The sequence below is a fragment of the Lygodium microphyllum genome, chromosome 1, assembly GCF_053477565.2.
Source record: "Lygodium microphyllum isolate KBCC chromosome 1, Lygodium_microphyllum_v1.1.10, whole genome shotgun sequence".
Classification (NCBI taxonomy): domain Eukaryota; kingdom Viridiplantae; phylum Streptophyta; class Polypodiopsida; order Schizaeales; family Lygodiaceae; genus Lygodium; species Lygodium microphyllum.
This window is the reverse complement of record NC_141135.1, coordinates 143,578,029-143,591,712: the sequence shown is the minus strand read 5'-3', so window position 1 is coordinate 143,591,712 and position 13,684 is coordinate 143,578,029. Positions and strand designations below refer to the sequence as shown.

The 13,684-nt window shown below is 40.5% G+C and overlaps 1 protein-coding gene and 1 long non-coding RNA gene across 8 annotated transcripts in view; one reads left to right on the top strand and one right to left on the bottom strand.

Annotated features, from left to right (window-relative positions):
- LOC148041763 (uncharacterized) overlaps positions 1-13,684 on the bottom strand; it is a 342,622-nt gene that overhangs the window by 26,974 nt on the left and 301,964 nt on the right. For all 4 annotated transcript variants that reach the window (XM_087682239.1, XM_087682236.1, XM_087682246.1 and 1 more), the window contains one exon: positions 8,508-8,597. In XM_087682239.1, the coding sequence (XP_087538365.1) occupies positions 8,508-8,597 (90 nt within the window). The remainder of the gene's footprint in view (positions 1-8,507; positions 8,598-13,684) is intronic.
- The window catches only part of LOC148041764 (uncharacterized), an 83,159-nt gene that overhangs the window by 27,095 nt on the left and 42,380 nt on the right, over positions 1-13,684 (top strand). The window contains exon 3 of one of the 4 annotated variants that reach the window (XR_015691454.1): positions 5,281-5,359. The exons of 2 other annotated variants lie outside the window; for them this stretch is intronic. This is a non-coding gene — a long non-coding RNA (uncharacterized LOC148041764). Of the gene's footprint in view, positions 1-5,233; positions 5,360-13,684 lie in introns of all 4 variants that reach the window. One more of the 4 variants, XR_015691457.1, reaches the window with a different exon arrangement.

Sequence of the window (13,684 nt, the reverse complement as noted above, 5' to 3'; positions counted from 1 at the left end):
ACATAGTACCACCCTCCTTGTTTGCTCAAAAGCATGCATTTCCCTCATTTTGATGAGTGACCTCCTTTCTTGAAGGAGACAAGGAATGGAAAGGAATCACCAATGTACTTAAACTTAGTGCCACACTCCATGGTTGATCCTAAATATGGACCATGATCCTATACTGACGGCTCATCTCCTTCATTCAAGAAAAAAGTGGTAAAGTCAAAGTATCGCCCAAATTGTTTTAGTAGGGATCTTGACATTGCTGGGAGCTTCAACAACACATCCTTCACACCTAGGGTTTCCATTGCCTATTTTTCGATTTACAAGCTGGAAAAAATTGGTGGGGTTATACTCCACCATAGGTTCTTTATCCCATTCCCCTAGATCACCCTGAGAGGCCATGTATATATTTGATGTGATTAACATTAGGTTCAAACAGATTATTGAGCACATTTATCCTCATCCACATCCATCTCCTCATCTATAGTCCTAGTATCATCAACTTCATCCTCAGTGCTAATGCTACTCCTAGGAAATTTAGTGCTATGTTTTTGTGATCAACTTGATAACATTATGTAGAAAATTGATAACCTTGCATGCATTTAGGAATAGAGTAGACAATTTCAGATGTTTCCGACTTCTTAGAAACACGTTTCTTGGTAACTATGCACAAGAGGGGGTGACGAAGACTGTCATCTTCAAGGTCGATGGTGATAAATTCCTGTGCTTAATCCATCCATAAAACTATAGAGCGCATGTTCAGCCACATATTCAAGCACTTTGTAGAAGGAGGGTGAGGAGAAACCATTCTTGATTGTAGCGTTGGTCACATGTGGACATCCATCTTGATCTTGCTGATGTTATTGTTGTGGATGATTATGATTGGAGACAACCATTCCTCAACATCATGCCTAGCTTCACCTTACTACTTTGACATGTGGTTGAGCTTAAGTGATACTTGCTCTAGCAATGGTTTTTTTATGATAGTGGCTATCATAGGGATGTGTATTTTTAATGCTCAGCTTTGGCATTATTAAGTTGGACATGTGTGAGGTGCACATGTGAAGAGCAAGTGAGTTAAGTCATGTCGACAACCGAAGTACCCCAAGTGATCAATGGGGAATATTGAAGGAGACTAGGCTGTGTCTTACTGTACTTCAACCTTTTCTACTAATACAAGAGAAATAAATACCGCAAGGGTTGCCAGTTGTTGGGGCCAATCTGGTCTCAATTCTCCAATATTAAGTGGTAAAGTTTGCATTTTCATGTGTTTTTATTTTTTGCTATGATTTGTGGTAAATCAAGTCATTTACCACCTTTGCCAGGACACATCAGCTCCCTTGAGTAGGTGGGATTGAGGCACTTGTGTGCAAGACAAAGAATTTGTATTCTGGCTTAGATTGTGATCAGCCAAGTGCATTACAGCAAGCATGCCATCATACACGTTTCAAGTCATGATGATGGCTCATAGTCAGAAGGTACACAAAGCAATAGTGGATGCAGTGCCTAATCTTGGAATAGAAGTGCAGCATGGGCAGCAAGGAGGAAATGCAGGTTTAGAGCAAGAAGCGGGGCCGTCAAGGTCACAAAATGCTGATGATGACCAGCAAGGGGATGAAGAATATGATGACCAGTTTAAGGCTTGTTGAGGAAAAAAGTTGATGTCTTTACCCATTTAGCCAAGGATCCTCAATTTACGCATTTCTTGAACTCCTCGAAGGATAGCGAGACCAAGATGAGTATATCATCCTCTAGAGCTTGTGGGCAGCAAGAAGCTCCTAAGGAAGAGCCATTGCAGCCTTAGAATGCACCAAATGTTGGTGATGAACAAAAGCAACTTATGCCACTAGTGCAAGATATGCAAATGCAAGGCCGTCTTGGCAGTGCCAATCCATTGGTTTTTGGACAACAGGCCATGCATACTAATATTGGTTATCCATGATACTTTGCTGGTGGAACTATCTTCCATGCAATGGTTGGTCAAGGTCCGCATATTGGGATGTATGGTATGAATCCATATGGTATGCAACAAATGCAAGGAATGCAAACCCAATATATTTGGGTTTGGCTAGTGGAATGCAAAACCTCGTGTCAATGTTGGTATGATGCTTGGGGCACAATGTGGCAGGTATGGTAATGTATTTGCACTCCTTGGTGTGTGTGGGGATCAAGGAATGAATGTTGGTTATGCAAATGCTTCATATGGTGCTGATCATAATACAAATGCAAAAAATGCACTTGTTTTGCAACCACCAGTTTGTGATAATTTGACACCAAAGGTGCCAGCAAAGGACTATGATGAATGTGGTAAGGGGTGAAGTTTGAGACCTATGGTGTGCAAGATATATTGAAATCATGGATTTTCATTCAGTTTAATGCAGCCTACTTTGGAGGCAACTTCATTGAATCCTCCAAGATCTGAAAGGTAGCCACATTTGTGAAAGTGAATGCATTGTAGTGGTGGTCCACAAATGCAAACTAGAACACCATCAATGTGGGTATGATTTAAGAAACTATTTGCTTCTACATTGGTTTGACAACGGACATTATGTCAGCTTGGAATAAGTTGGATGCATCATAATGCAAGAATTTGGAGCAATACAATAAGAAGTTTTGGGAGGCATTATTGTTAGTCACTTCTTATCATGCAATCTCCCTTTTGGAGCAAATTGAGAAGTAATGTTGTGGACTTCCCAAGAAAATTAGGGATTTTTGCATAAAGACCACCATGACTAGCATGTTACCACTCAATGAGATGACATGTACAATTGATGCTTTGGTGTGAAAGGTATTTGGGCTTCAAGGATGAAGATGAGAAGCCATCCAAGAACGTGTCCAATGTTGAGAAAAGGGGCACATCTGAAAATAGGGTTGAATAGAGGCAAAAACAACACAAAAGGAAGATTAGAGGTAAAATTTGTAGAAGTATGAAGTTTCAAAACTACTCACAGATGGATGCCTAATGGATGGAAGAGGGTGATTGGACATTCCATACTCAATTGTTGCAAATTTAGGTCTACCTAAGGCGTTTCAGCTAGAGTCAACTTTAGATTGGGCTCTTTTAGGTTCAATAGAGCAAGGGGTCTGGACATTGCCTGATGCTCAAGGGGAGGATAGCACTTCTACTCCTCTACTAATGGACAACTCATATATACAGTGGATGTCAGATATATTCAACATGCATGCAAGGTAGTGCTTGCTAGTAGCATGTTTGCATGAGGTCACTATTTAGTGTACTAGTCATTGTAGTTGGTATGCAGATGGGTATGGTTTTCATTGCAGCTCTAAAACTATATATTTGCATCAGATTGTGATCATCTGAGATTGATTATCAATTGCTGGTTTTCAATGAATGATCAATAGCTATGAGTCATGAGTGGTATTTAGCTAGTTTTAATGGACAACAACGTATTGTTGGATGCCATTGATAGTTCAACCATGGTTTATGCTCAATTTATGCTTTACTATGTTGTTTGGTTTGAACACTTTTACTTAAGAGTTAATGGATGCAACCCATGTGGTTTTGACAGTAGTTATGCTTCATTTTGATTAGTTATGGCTTAGTTATGTTAGCTTGAAATTCAGCATGTGTTTGCTAGTAGCATAGTATGAACAACAACAACCAATGTTCTTTGACTATGATGCTTATGCTTTTTTCTGTTCAGTATTGCTTTGCTTTTGTCACATTGTAGTGTAATTGGAAAAGATTGCAAGGATTTCAAGGGGGAGATTTGTCACATGGACATGTATTTTTAACGCTCAACTTTGGCATTATCAAGTTGTACATATGTGAGGTGCACATTGGAAGAGCAAGTCAGTTAAGTTACATTGACAACCTAAGTATCCCAAGAGATCAATGGGTGACTTGGCAAAAGCTACATAAAGTTATGCTAGATAGGTACTTGTGGGTGCCTGGTGTCAAGTTGGGTTTGGGCTACTAAGTGGGCCACTAAATGTCTAGTGGTGACATTTGGGTACTGGGCATTAATTAATAAATTAATGCAAGTCTAAGGCCAATTAATGTTAAAACAATTAAATGTCCCATGGGGCCCAAGGGTTAGCATAGTAAATGTGAATGGGCTCTAGCCAATTCTTGGATAGGGTCAAATGGATAATTATTTTTTTTCAGAATAAAATTTCTTAATTAATTATTAAATTCTGAAAATTATAATTAGAAGGCTACCAAGTAGCAAAATAGGTTGCCCCTTGTCAAATTACCCATGCAAGCTCAGAGAAGGCCGTTTGGGGGCAGGTTGAGGGTGATATTAGCATTTAGAGGTTGAGGGAGAACAAATGAGCTTTGAGATGAGTGATAGCTCATTGCGCAATGCGATAAGGCAAGGATAGCACGTTTCCTTCTTCACCTTAATGAAAGGAATGATAGAAGAGAAGGGCTTGCCAACTGCATTGAAGTTCCCTTAGGAATTCTCAACATTTAATATTCCCTTAGGAATTCTCAGCATTTTCCGACCATTTTTTAAGAGCAATTGAATAACTTGCACTATAGTCAAGGGGCAAATTGATTATATGAAGTGTTGGCCATTCTTGACAGCAATTGCATTAAAGATTGAAGGAGATCAACCCACATGTCTTATTGTACTTCAACCTTCTAGGTATATAAGATAAATAAATATTGCAAGGGGTGCTACTTGTTGGGACAATCTAGTGTTAGTCCAAGATTAAGTGGGAAAGTTGGCATTTTCAGAATTGTGTATATTTTGCTTGCTATAATTTGTGGTGAATTAGGTCATTCACCACCCTTGCTAGAAGGAAGGTTGGTTTTAGTGGCCAAATCTAATCAACAACATTTGACTCTTGGATAAGCTAGGCGTGGTGCTAGGGTCTCTTGAATCCAATGTGTGAAAGTCTTTTTAGATTGCGGAATTGTTGAGATGCAAGCTCAACACATGCTGACATTGATGATGGACCACCTAGCTAAATGGCTGTAGAACGTCGATGGTCATTATGACCTGCACATGGCTACTGACTTATCACTTATTAAATTTGTTTTGTTGCATCTACCTACATCTGGCATAGTTATAGCGCCTATCGATTAGTATAGTCATTTATGCACTGTTTGACTTAGTAGGTCACTTTCATTTATGTTGTATCTTATCTATACTTTGTGTACATTGTATTGTTTGTGTAAGAAGAAGAAAAACCGGCAAGAAAATTTTTTGGCCTCCATCTCTCTTCTAGTGTTCTTAAGTGAGCTTCCTCTTGTGTGTATGGTGTGTGTTTAGCACAGTAACTCAAGCAAGTCCCCTCACCATGTGATTTCTGACATGGTATTAGAGGAGCGTCACTGAGAGAGGCTAGTTTTGAAGACTGAAGTGAAGGAGAAGAAGCAAGGATTCAAGCAAGCAAGCAATGGGTAAGAAGCTCTTCCATTTTTTCACTCTTTCTCTTGAATAGTGCCTGTGGAGGCACTGGAAGTACAGGAGAGCAAAAATCTCAAATTGCTGTAAGATTTGCTGTTTTTTTGGTCATTTAAGGTCATTTTGGGCCCCATTTTAGATCCACAAGGTTGTGGACAACAATTTTAGCCTAGACTGCGATTTCGTCTATGTTGATTAAAAGTGGTTGCATAGGTTATAAATTTCAAATCTGTAAGTTCAGAGGTGTTTGCCAAGAAGCAAACAAAAGTTTTATTTGTAAACATGTTGTCATTCAACCCATCCTATATCTCATACTATGGTGATAAATAAAAGGATAGCTCTTATTCACATCCCCATCTAGTTAGGATGAAAGCTCAAATCACTCAATTGTTTGTCATTGAAGGTTCACTTTTGTTAGTGATTATAGGAACTTCTTATTAATGAAGTGGCAAATCCAAGGAGATAGTCCACATATTAGGATAGTTGAATGATGCTAGAGGTTTTGCATGCTATAAGGAGTAGATATATTGTACCTAAGCAAAGCATAATAAATTCTAGGTTGTACAACGAAGAGTGGGAAATAGTGCACAAGGGAGGTGGCTTACAAACCGCATGCTGTGTTCCTATTGAAGATAGTCACACCCAAGGAGGGTGACAATACTTGTAGAATATCAGACTTTGAATTAGAGTGCTTGGACTGAGGGGTGCTGCCATCTTTTTCTTGAGTGGGTTGTGTTACACTTGAAAGTGTTTGGCTGTATTGCATATGTTCATGTGACAAATGAGCTGCAAAAGAAGCTTCATCCAAAGGTTGAAAAATGTATTTTTATTGGAGACTCTTTAGAGTAGAAAGGAAATTGTTGTTATAACCCTGTCATCACAGGTGACTTTAGAGTGAGTAAGGATGCTATTTTTAATAAGATGAACAGTTAGTATGCATCTAGTGGTGATGCATTGGATGATGATGATGACTATGATAGTTATGTACAGAAAGAAAAGCAAAAATCACGGAACCTTAGTGGACTAGAAACATCATTTGGTACTACATCTATGGAGTCCCACATGCTCAGATACATGTAGTATTGCACGTAAAGACAAAGGAAAGAAGAAAGTGTCGGATGGTAATGATGCATCCATCAATCATTTGGTGTTTAATGGAGATTTTAGTGGTTCAAAGAGTTTGAATGATGAGCTTGGTATTCCTTCAGTCAGGACACCAAGTGTAGAGAGAGCACATGGCAATGCACTCAGCCTTGGTAGTAGACAAAGCAATGCATTTCTACACCCTAGACATCCAAGAAATAGCACCCTTAACAAAGATGAAGACATAGCTAGAGATGGACTTCCTATTATCTACATGTTCTCTACATATTCTGACTATGTGTAATCCATGACTCCAGTGTCTTGGCTACTATAGCAAAGGCACAAGTCTCCAATGTCCCTAAGGTATCTCATGATATTCTTTTGATTTGACCCCATGATCATAGAGCATTCCAACTTTGTTAGACGGAAGTCCCAATCTTCTAGAATGCTTATAATGATGATCCCAAATATCCATTGATGATAGCCCACCCCATGCCCCCCACAAACAATGGCATGGTCTTTGATTTGGACAGTGAGTTGGGGACTTGTATGATTTGTGAGGGTGCCTAGGAAGAGACATGGTGGGTTGTGAGCTAGAATATTTGGCGATGAAGATCATAGAAGCCATCAGCATTAGAAATGTTTAGAAATGAAATGTTAGAAACATGTTAAGTTTCTTTCTAGAGGGGGTAAAATAGGAAACACTAGGTTTATAATAAATGGATTTTTAATAGTTTTAAACTAGGGAAAGAAGTTTTAAGCATGTATTGAATTTTCTCTTGGACCAGAAAGGACCAATTGAGCATTTAAATGATAATGCACGTGAGTCAATTGAGCATAATAATTACACATCCCTTATTGACTTATATAAAGTTTAGTCTAATTTTCTCTTGCACAAAAAGAACCAACTCAGCATTTTAAGTGATAATGCACGAGAGTTAATTGAGCATAACACATTACACATCCCTTGTTGACTTATATCAAGTTTAGTCTTTAGACAAGCTATACTATGATTAAGGTGTCAGACATCATCATTCATACATATCACACAAAGAAAATTGAAATAAACATTTTACATAGCTCGTGTGCAATGAGTAATGGGTCAAGCTGAAGCATCATGATTCTCCAATCTCATTCCAAAACAAAATGACAAGATGTCAAAATCCAAAATGAATCATGAATGAGACTAGATTCATATAATCAACTCTTGAGACAAGAATAGATACTACAGTCCTCACAAGCCGCTACTAGAACTCAATGTCATCATCATCATCATCACTATCACTGTGGGCTCCTCCATGCTCATGCTTATCCTCTTCACTGACACTCCACATTGCACAACATTTCAGTAAAGTTGGGTTTAAAAAAAAACATCGTGCATTTTACTCTCAGAAATGTTTCTTACTCCTAGAAACATTTCTAAAGTTTCTAAACCAAAGAAATGTGTTTCTTTGCTGCTATGATGTCATTGAAGATTCATGTTGATCCAACCATTTCTGTAGTTTGTAATGTACAGATGGGCTCATGGTGCAAAGCTCTTGCTAGAAGAGCTGTATCTGTTAGCATTCCAAACGGCCCTTAATGAATTTGGACCTTGCCATAGGTGAAGCTGATTGAAGGGAGACGCTGGAGTCAATTGAAGGGGCCTCCTTTGGAGCTGTATCAAGTGAGGGAAGGTGATTATCCTCAAATAGGTGGTAGGTGAGTCCTTGAGTACTACTCGGCTGCAAATGCAAAGGGGTGCTAGTGGGAATAGTGAGAAAGGGGGGCTAAGAAGAAAGATAAGATAAAATTACATGCCAGCTCTCTGCTGGATATAAGAATAAGGGGAGAGACAAAGACATGCTACAATTCTTACAGCAGAAAGAAACAGAAATCAACAAGACCAGGGGTGCCGGAGTGTCCAGGGCAACCCCCTCTGCTGTAACTCTAGTGAGTGGAAGGGCCAGCTATATTAAGATAGGCAATCCGCAATTCCTTTTATAAATGATCAAAAAAGATAGAAGAGATCTATAATCCCAGAGTGAACACTAAGAGAACAAAGGAAACTGGAAAACATACCTCTTGAAGTGCAGTATATGCCTCTTCAGCAACACTAAAATCCTTGCAATTCATTGCTGCAGCTGCAACTGAAGCCCACAATGAATTTTCCTGCAATAAGTAGTACCCTGGTTTATTGTACTTTCTAAAAGTCAAACTTCAGAATAATGCAGTTAACATGAATAAATAAACTTGAAATAGAAGAAAAATTTTACATATCACCTTCGAGAAAAGCCTATAAAATAGCATGAAGGGTTCTCTAGCAGCACACTTTCCCTTAATAATCAAGATTATTAACTCAGGGAGAGTAAGGATAACAATCACATAGTATGACTTTGTAGTTTTACCTTTGTAAGATTTTCTGGAGTGTTCTTTAAGAGAATTTTCTCTTGTTTGATGGAAAAACAACGATATAGTATCCCCCTTCTTGATCCCCTTCTTTTTGCATCCCTACTTTTGTTTTACATAATGAGGTAGAAAAGTGTAGAAGGAATACATGGGAAGTACTCCCTTTGCTGGCTTCTCTTAGGGAAGTCTCTCATATGTTAAGAAAAGGGGACAAAGCCTTCCTCGCATTACACTTATTGTGTTCCTCCTACGTTCTGATGTGAATGCTCCCTTATCTCACAAGCACTTTTTACCTTCTAGCTCGAGAAGGATTATTTCCTTGTGTGAACACCCATTAGTGGGTGTAATACTTAGTACCTTAGGGATTGTACTTTCACTCGTTCTTACATAGTGAATGTGACCTTTTAGCACTCCTCTCTTGCTGTTCACTTGCTCACTGTGAGTGTGTGTGTGTGTGCAGGCTGCTGAACCCTAACCTAACAGTGGTATTAGATCATATCTTTCAGCCACCACCTTGCTTGCGCACCTCCATAGCCACCATTGAGCCTTGAGCACCTCCATAGGTGCTCTCCTACTTCTCAATCTGCATGCCACCTTCAGTTCAGCCCTTCAATCCGTGCAATCTCTTGCCTCTGCCCCGAATCACTATGTTTCAGACCATCATGATCAATGCCCCTGGGCTGTGCTGTGGTTGCATACACACTGCATCCTGCACGCATGCCAACAAGTAGGCGCAATTGTACATTGCTTGCCGACAGCTCCAACAACCTGTTGTTTGCAATTACACTGCCCACTAGGCGCTATTTTAACATGCCCGACACCCCGTCCACCTCCCACTTAAGGTTGCCATCGGCATCCACCTCTCACTCAGGTCACTTGCCACCCACCCATACCGACAACTCGTCCAGCTCTCACCCTGAGGTCACCTACTGCCGACAGCTAATCCACCTTTTATACGCCAACAGCTCAGCCTTGTCACCAGTAGACTTGTCAGAATTGCTGACAATCAATTGATACGCCGTTTTCAGCCTACACGTGGTTCTATCTGCATGACACAAATTTTTCATTAAAATATTCAGCACTCAAACCTTAATCAGCATTTAGACCCTTTTGAATTGCTCATGTTCCCATGCAGTGCCCTTGTGAAGCACAAAATTTGGGAATTTTGTAGTAAATCCAAATTTACTAGGGTTTTGGGGCTTTTGCCTAAAACCCCTGAATGCCACAAAAATTTTGGGGATTTTGCACTTGGTGCTCAGAATTTCACCAAATTTCACTGATTAAATTTGGGGCTTTTGCAAAATTTTCCCAAATCCATTGACATGAGGCAAATTATACTTTTTACATTGACATCCACGCACATTGGAGCCCTTTTAATTGCGATTTCTTCATCAATGACATCAAATTTTCGAAAAATTGTGAGTTTATGGTATTTTCTTTGCTTTCTTTTTGAATTGAACCTACACTTGTACTTTGGACAACAGCTGGTAATAGAAAATCAGAAATTTCAGCAAGCCATGGCCAGGCAAAATGCTTTGCTCAACATGTTTGGGGACTCAAACAAATTAGATGGCACTAATTATCCCATGTGGGCATACATGATGAAGCATGTACTTGTTGCCAAGCAACTTTGGGGTTATGTATGTGGTTCAAAAGTTAGGCCTACAAGCCCCGCTCCACAGAATGTAATAGTTTCTTTTGGCTCATCCACAATCACCAGTGGACCTTCAGCTCCAGCTCCTCCTACACCTCCCATAGCAGATTGGTTGAGATGGTGTGTGCGCGATGCCCAAGGGATGCTTGTTATAAGTTTACCTCACTATATCAAGTTTGCAATGAGACTTATGTAGCCTATTTGCCTAAGCAGCTTGAGATGGAGCACATGACAGAGGGTGATTCTGTGGATGCCTACATTACACATATCAAGGACATTTACGAAGCAACTTACTAATATTGATGAAATCATTCCCAATGCATCTCTTGTATCTACGGTCTTGGCTAGTCTTTTTTTTTCCAAGTAAAATGTGGCTGATTATATTACTCAAAAAAACGGATTACAAAGGAGTGCTCATGCTCAACAGACTAGTTGGAGCTGATGCAAAGTCACAAATACATTATGTATAGAAGCAGATCAAGGTGGTCTAGGAGGGATGGGGGCAAGAAGCCATTGGGGGGGGGGTATCACCAACTGGGGCTGCTTACCTGCATTACGAAAAACAGGTCCTAGCCGCCCGAAGTGCGCATGAAGTGACAACGGAGCTCCTCACGAGCCTTGCACCTGGTCCCATCAGCTACGGAGGGAGTGGATGATGGAGGTCCAAAGCCCACTCGATGTCTTGATGGTACGAGCCGGGCCGCCTCCCAACTAGCCCACTCGATGTGGGGGCACTTGCCGATCTGTGCCTATACCCGATCTTTGACCTGGAGGTTCTAGATCACCGGTTGATAGTGTATCTCCTCCTGGCGGCGTAGGGGGCTCTGGATGAGAGCCTTATGGAGGCCCTGCCACACATGGAGTAAGGTGCATAGGAAAGGTGATCTGGGGAGAGGGGTGAACTAGGCTGACGTGAAGATCCATCTCAAGGATGGCCTCCACTCACCGCCAAGCCTTGGTCTACAGTCTTGAAGGCCCTCTTGCAATAAGAACTTCCAGGTCTGCACGCTTGGTGTGAGGTTGCGGACAATTAGCTTGCCCAAGAGGGCCATACTTTGATACTTTGGGTCAATGATCCCAAGTCCTCTCTCTGACCGATGTCATATGATGGTCGCCCACGTCACCTTGGCCCTCGAATCCCTGGAACCATTTGACCCTGTAATGAAAGCAATCAACCATGGAATGAAAACAAATCTATTGCACCAAGACATCCTCATCATGCATTAATGGTTGGGGATTCAAGAATACATGACAGCCATGGCTGAGTGCTTCAAAGCTAAGAAGAAGCTAACTCCAAGAAAATGGTAAAGCCAAGATTATTGAATGATCAAAAGATGTCTTGCCTTTGGCCTCTAGTCCCTTTTATTCTAACCCTCTTCCAAACTTAAGGGCTGTTCACACATGTACACATAGGCTAGGGCTAAATTTACAAAGGCTGGAATTAATCCAAGGTGCAAATATTAATGTTGTATTTTCCTTCATGACAAACCATCCCGTCCTGAAGATGGTTTTGTCCTCAAAACCAAGAAGTAATGGACTAAATCCAAGTCAAGGATGATAGTAATCATGCCCATTCATCTTCCCAATGATAAGGAAGCACTGTCCATGAAAAGAAGACCTTTTTGCATGCCAAACTGTGAGAAAACTGGCTGCTGTCCAAACAGGGCTGATTCACTAAAACTGCCATAACTTTTGATATATTGGTCCAAATAAGGCGTATGAGGTGTAGAAACGAAGTATACTCCCAAGCATCACCCCATAACATCAGAATCAAATTTTGATGAAGTCAGGACAGTTTTATTGTCTGCAGAAATTTCATACAGCAAGCTGTCTCTGCACAGTCACTGCATACTGCATCATATATCATCCTGTAATAACCAAGGAAAGTTACTGACATAAGTGGTTGGTTGCCAAGAAGACTCTTCAATGGGCAAATTCTTCCACTTAATGAGATACTCAATGAGAGTACGATTTCTGAGAACTTTCTCTCTCTTTCCAATAATGCTTTCAGGTTCATATATGATCAGTCCTGCCTCATCCAATGGTGGTAACTCTTCCAATACTTGTACATCAGGCCCAACATACTTCTTCAGCTGTGAAATATGGAATACATCATGTATTCTAGTGGAAGATGGTAGCTGAAGTTTATAAGCAAGCTCTCCAATTTTGTCCAAAATCAAGTATGGCCCATAAAACCTATGAGCAAGCTTGTTGTTCCCACCCTTTAATGAAGCATAATGCATCTTGGGCACTTTGAGAAATACCCAATCTCTAACCTTGAAGTCTAAATGTCTTCTTTTCTCATCAGCATAGACCTTCATTACGTCTTGTGCTTTCCTTATGCTGTCCTTGCATTGCCTCATGAGCAACTCTATTCTTTCCAACTCTTCCTTTGCTTGTGGGTTGATATCTTCATGGAATAAAACTGATGGAAGTTGGACTTTATACCCATAAAGAGCTTCAAATGGAGACATCCCAATGCTCATGTGATGCGTGTTATTATAGCAAAATTCAGCAAGGTGGATCCAACGATCCCATGAAGCTTGTGTGTCATGACAATAATGCCTAAGGTATACTTCCACCCAATGATTGACTCTCTCCGTTTGCCCGTCAGTCTGAGGGTGATAGGCCGTGCTAGGAGTGAGGAAAGTACCCATAGAGGAGAATAGACTTTTCCAGAAGTTGCCCATAAACTTCGAATCACGGTCTGATACTATTCTCATAGGCATACCATGTAGTTGGAACACACCTTCCATAAATTGCTCGGCGACTTGCCTTGCTGAATATTGGACTTTAGTTGGGATAAAGTGGGCTGATTTGGTCAATCTATCAACTACCACATAGATACTGTTCCATCCATGACTGGTAGTAGGCAATCCCGTTATGAAATCCATGGAAATATCTGTCCATTTGCCCGTAGGTTTGGGTAAAGGCTGAAGTAAGCCAACTGGTAATAGAGTGGAATCCTTATTTTGCTGACACTCCAAGCACTGAGATACATACTCTTTAACATCTTTCCATAGACCTTTCCAATAGAAGCTTTGATGAACTCTATCAAACGTCTTGAAAAGGCCCAAGTGACCAGCCATTGGCGATGAATGCATCTCTTGAAGCACCTTCAGCTTGAATTTACTGCTGGGAATCAAGTACACTTTACCCTTAAACCATAAGAGGCCATTATGCACTTTAAAATTAG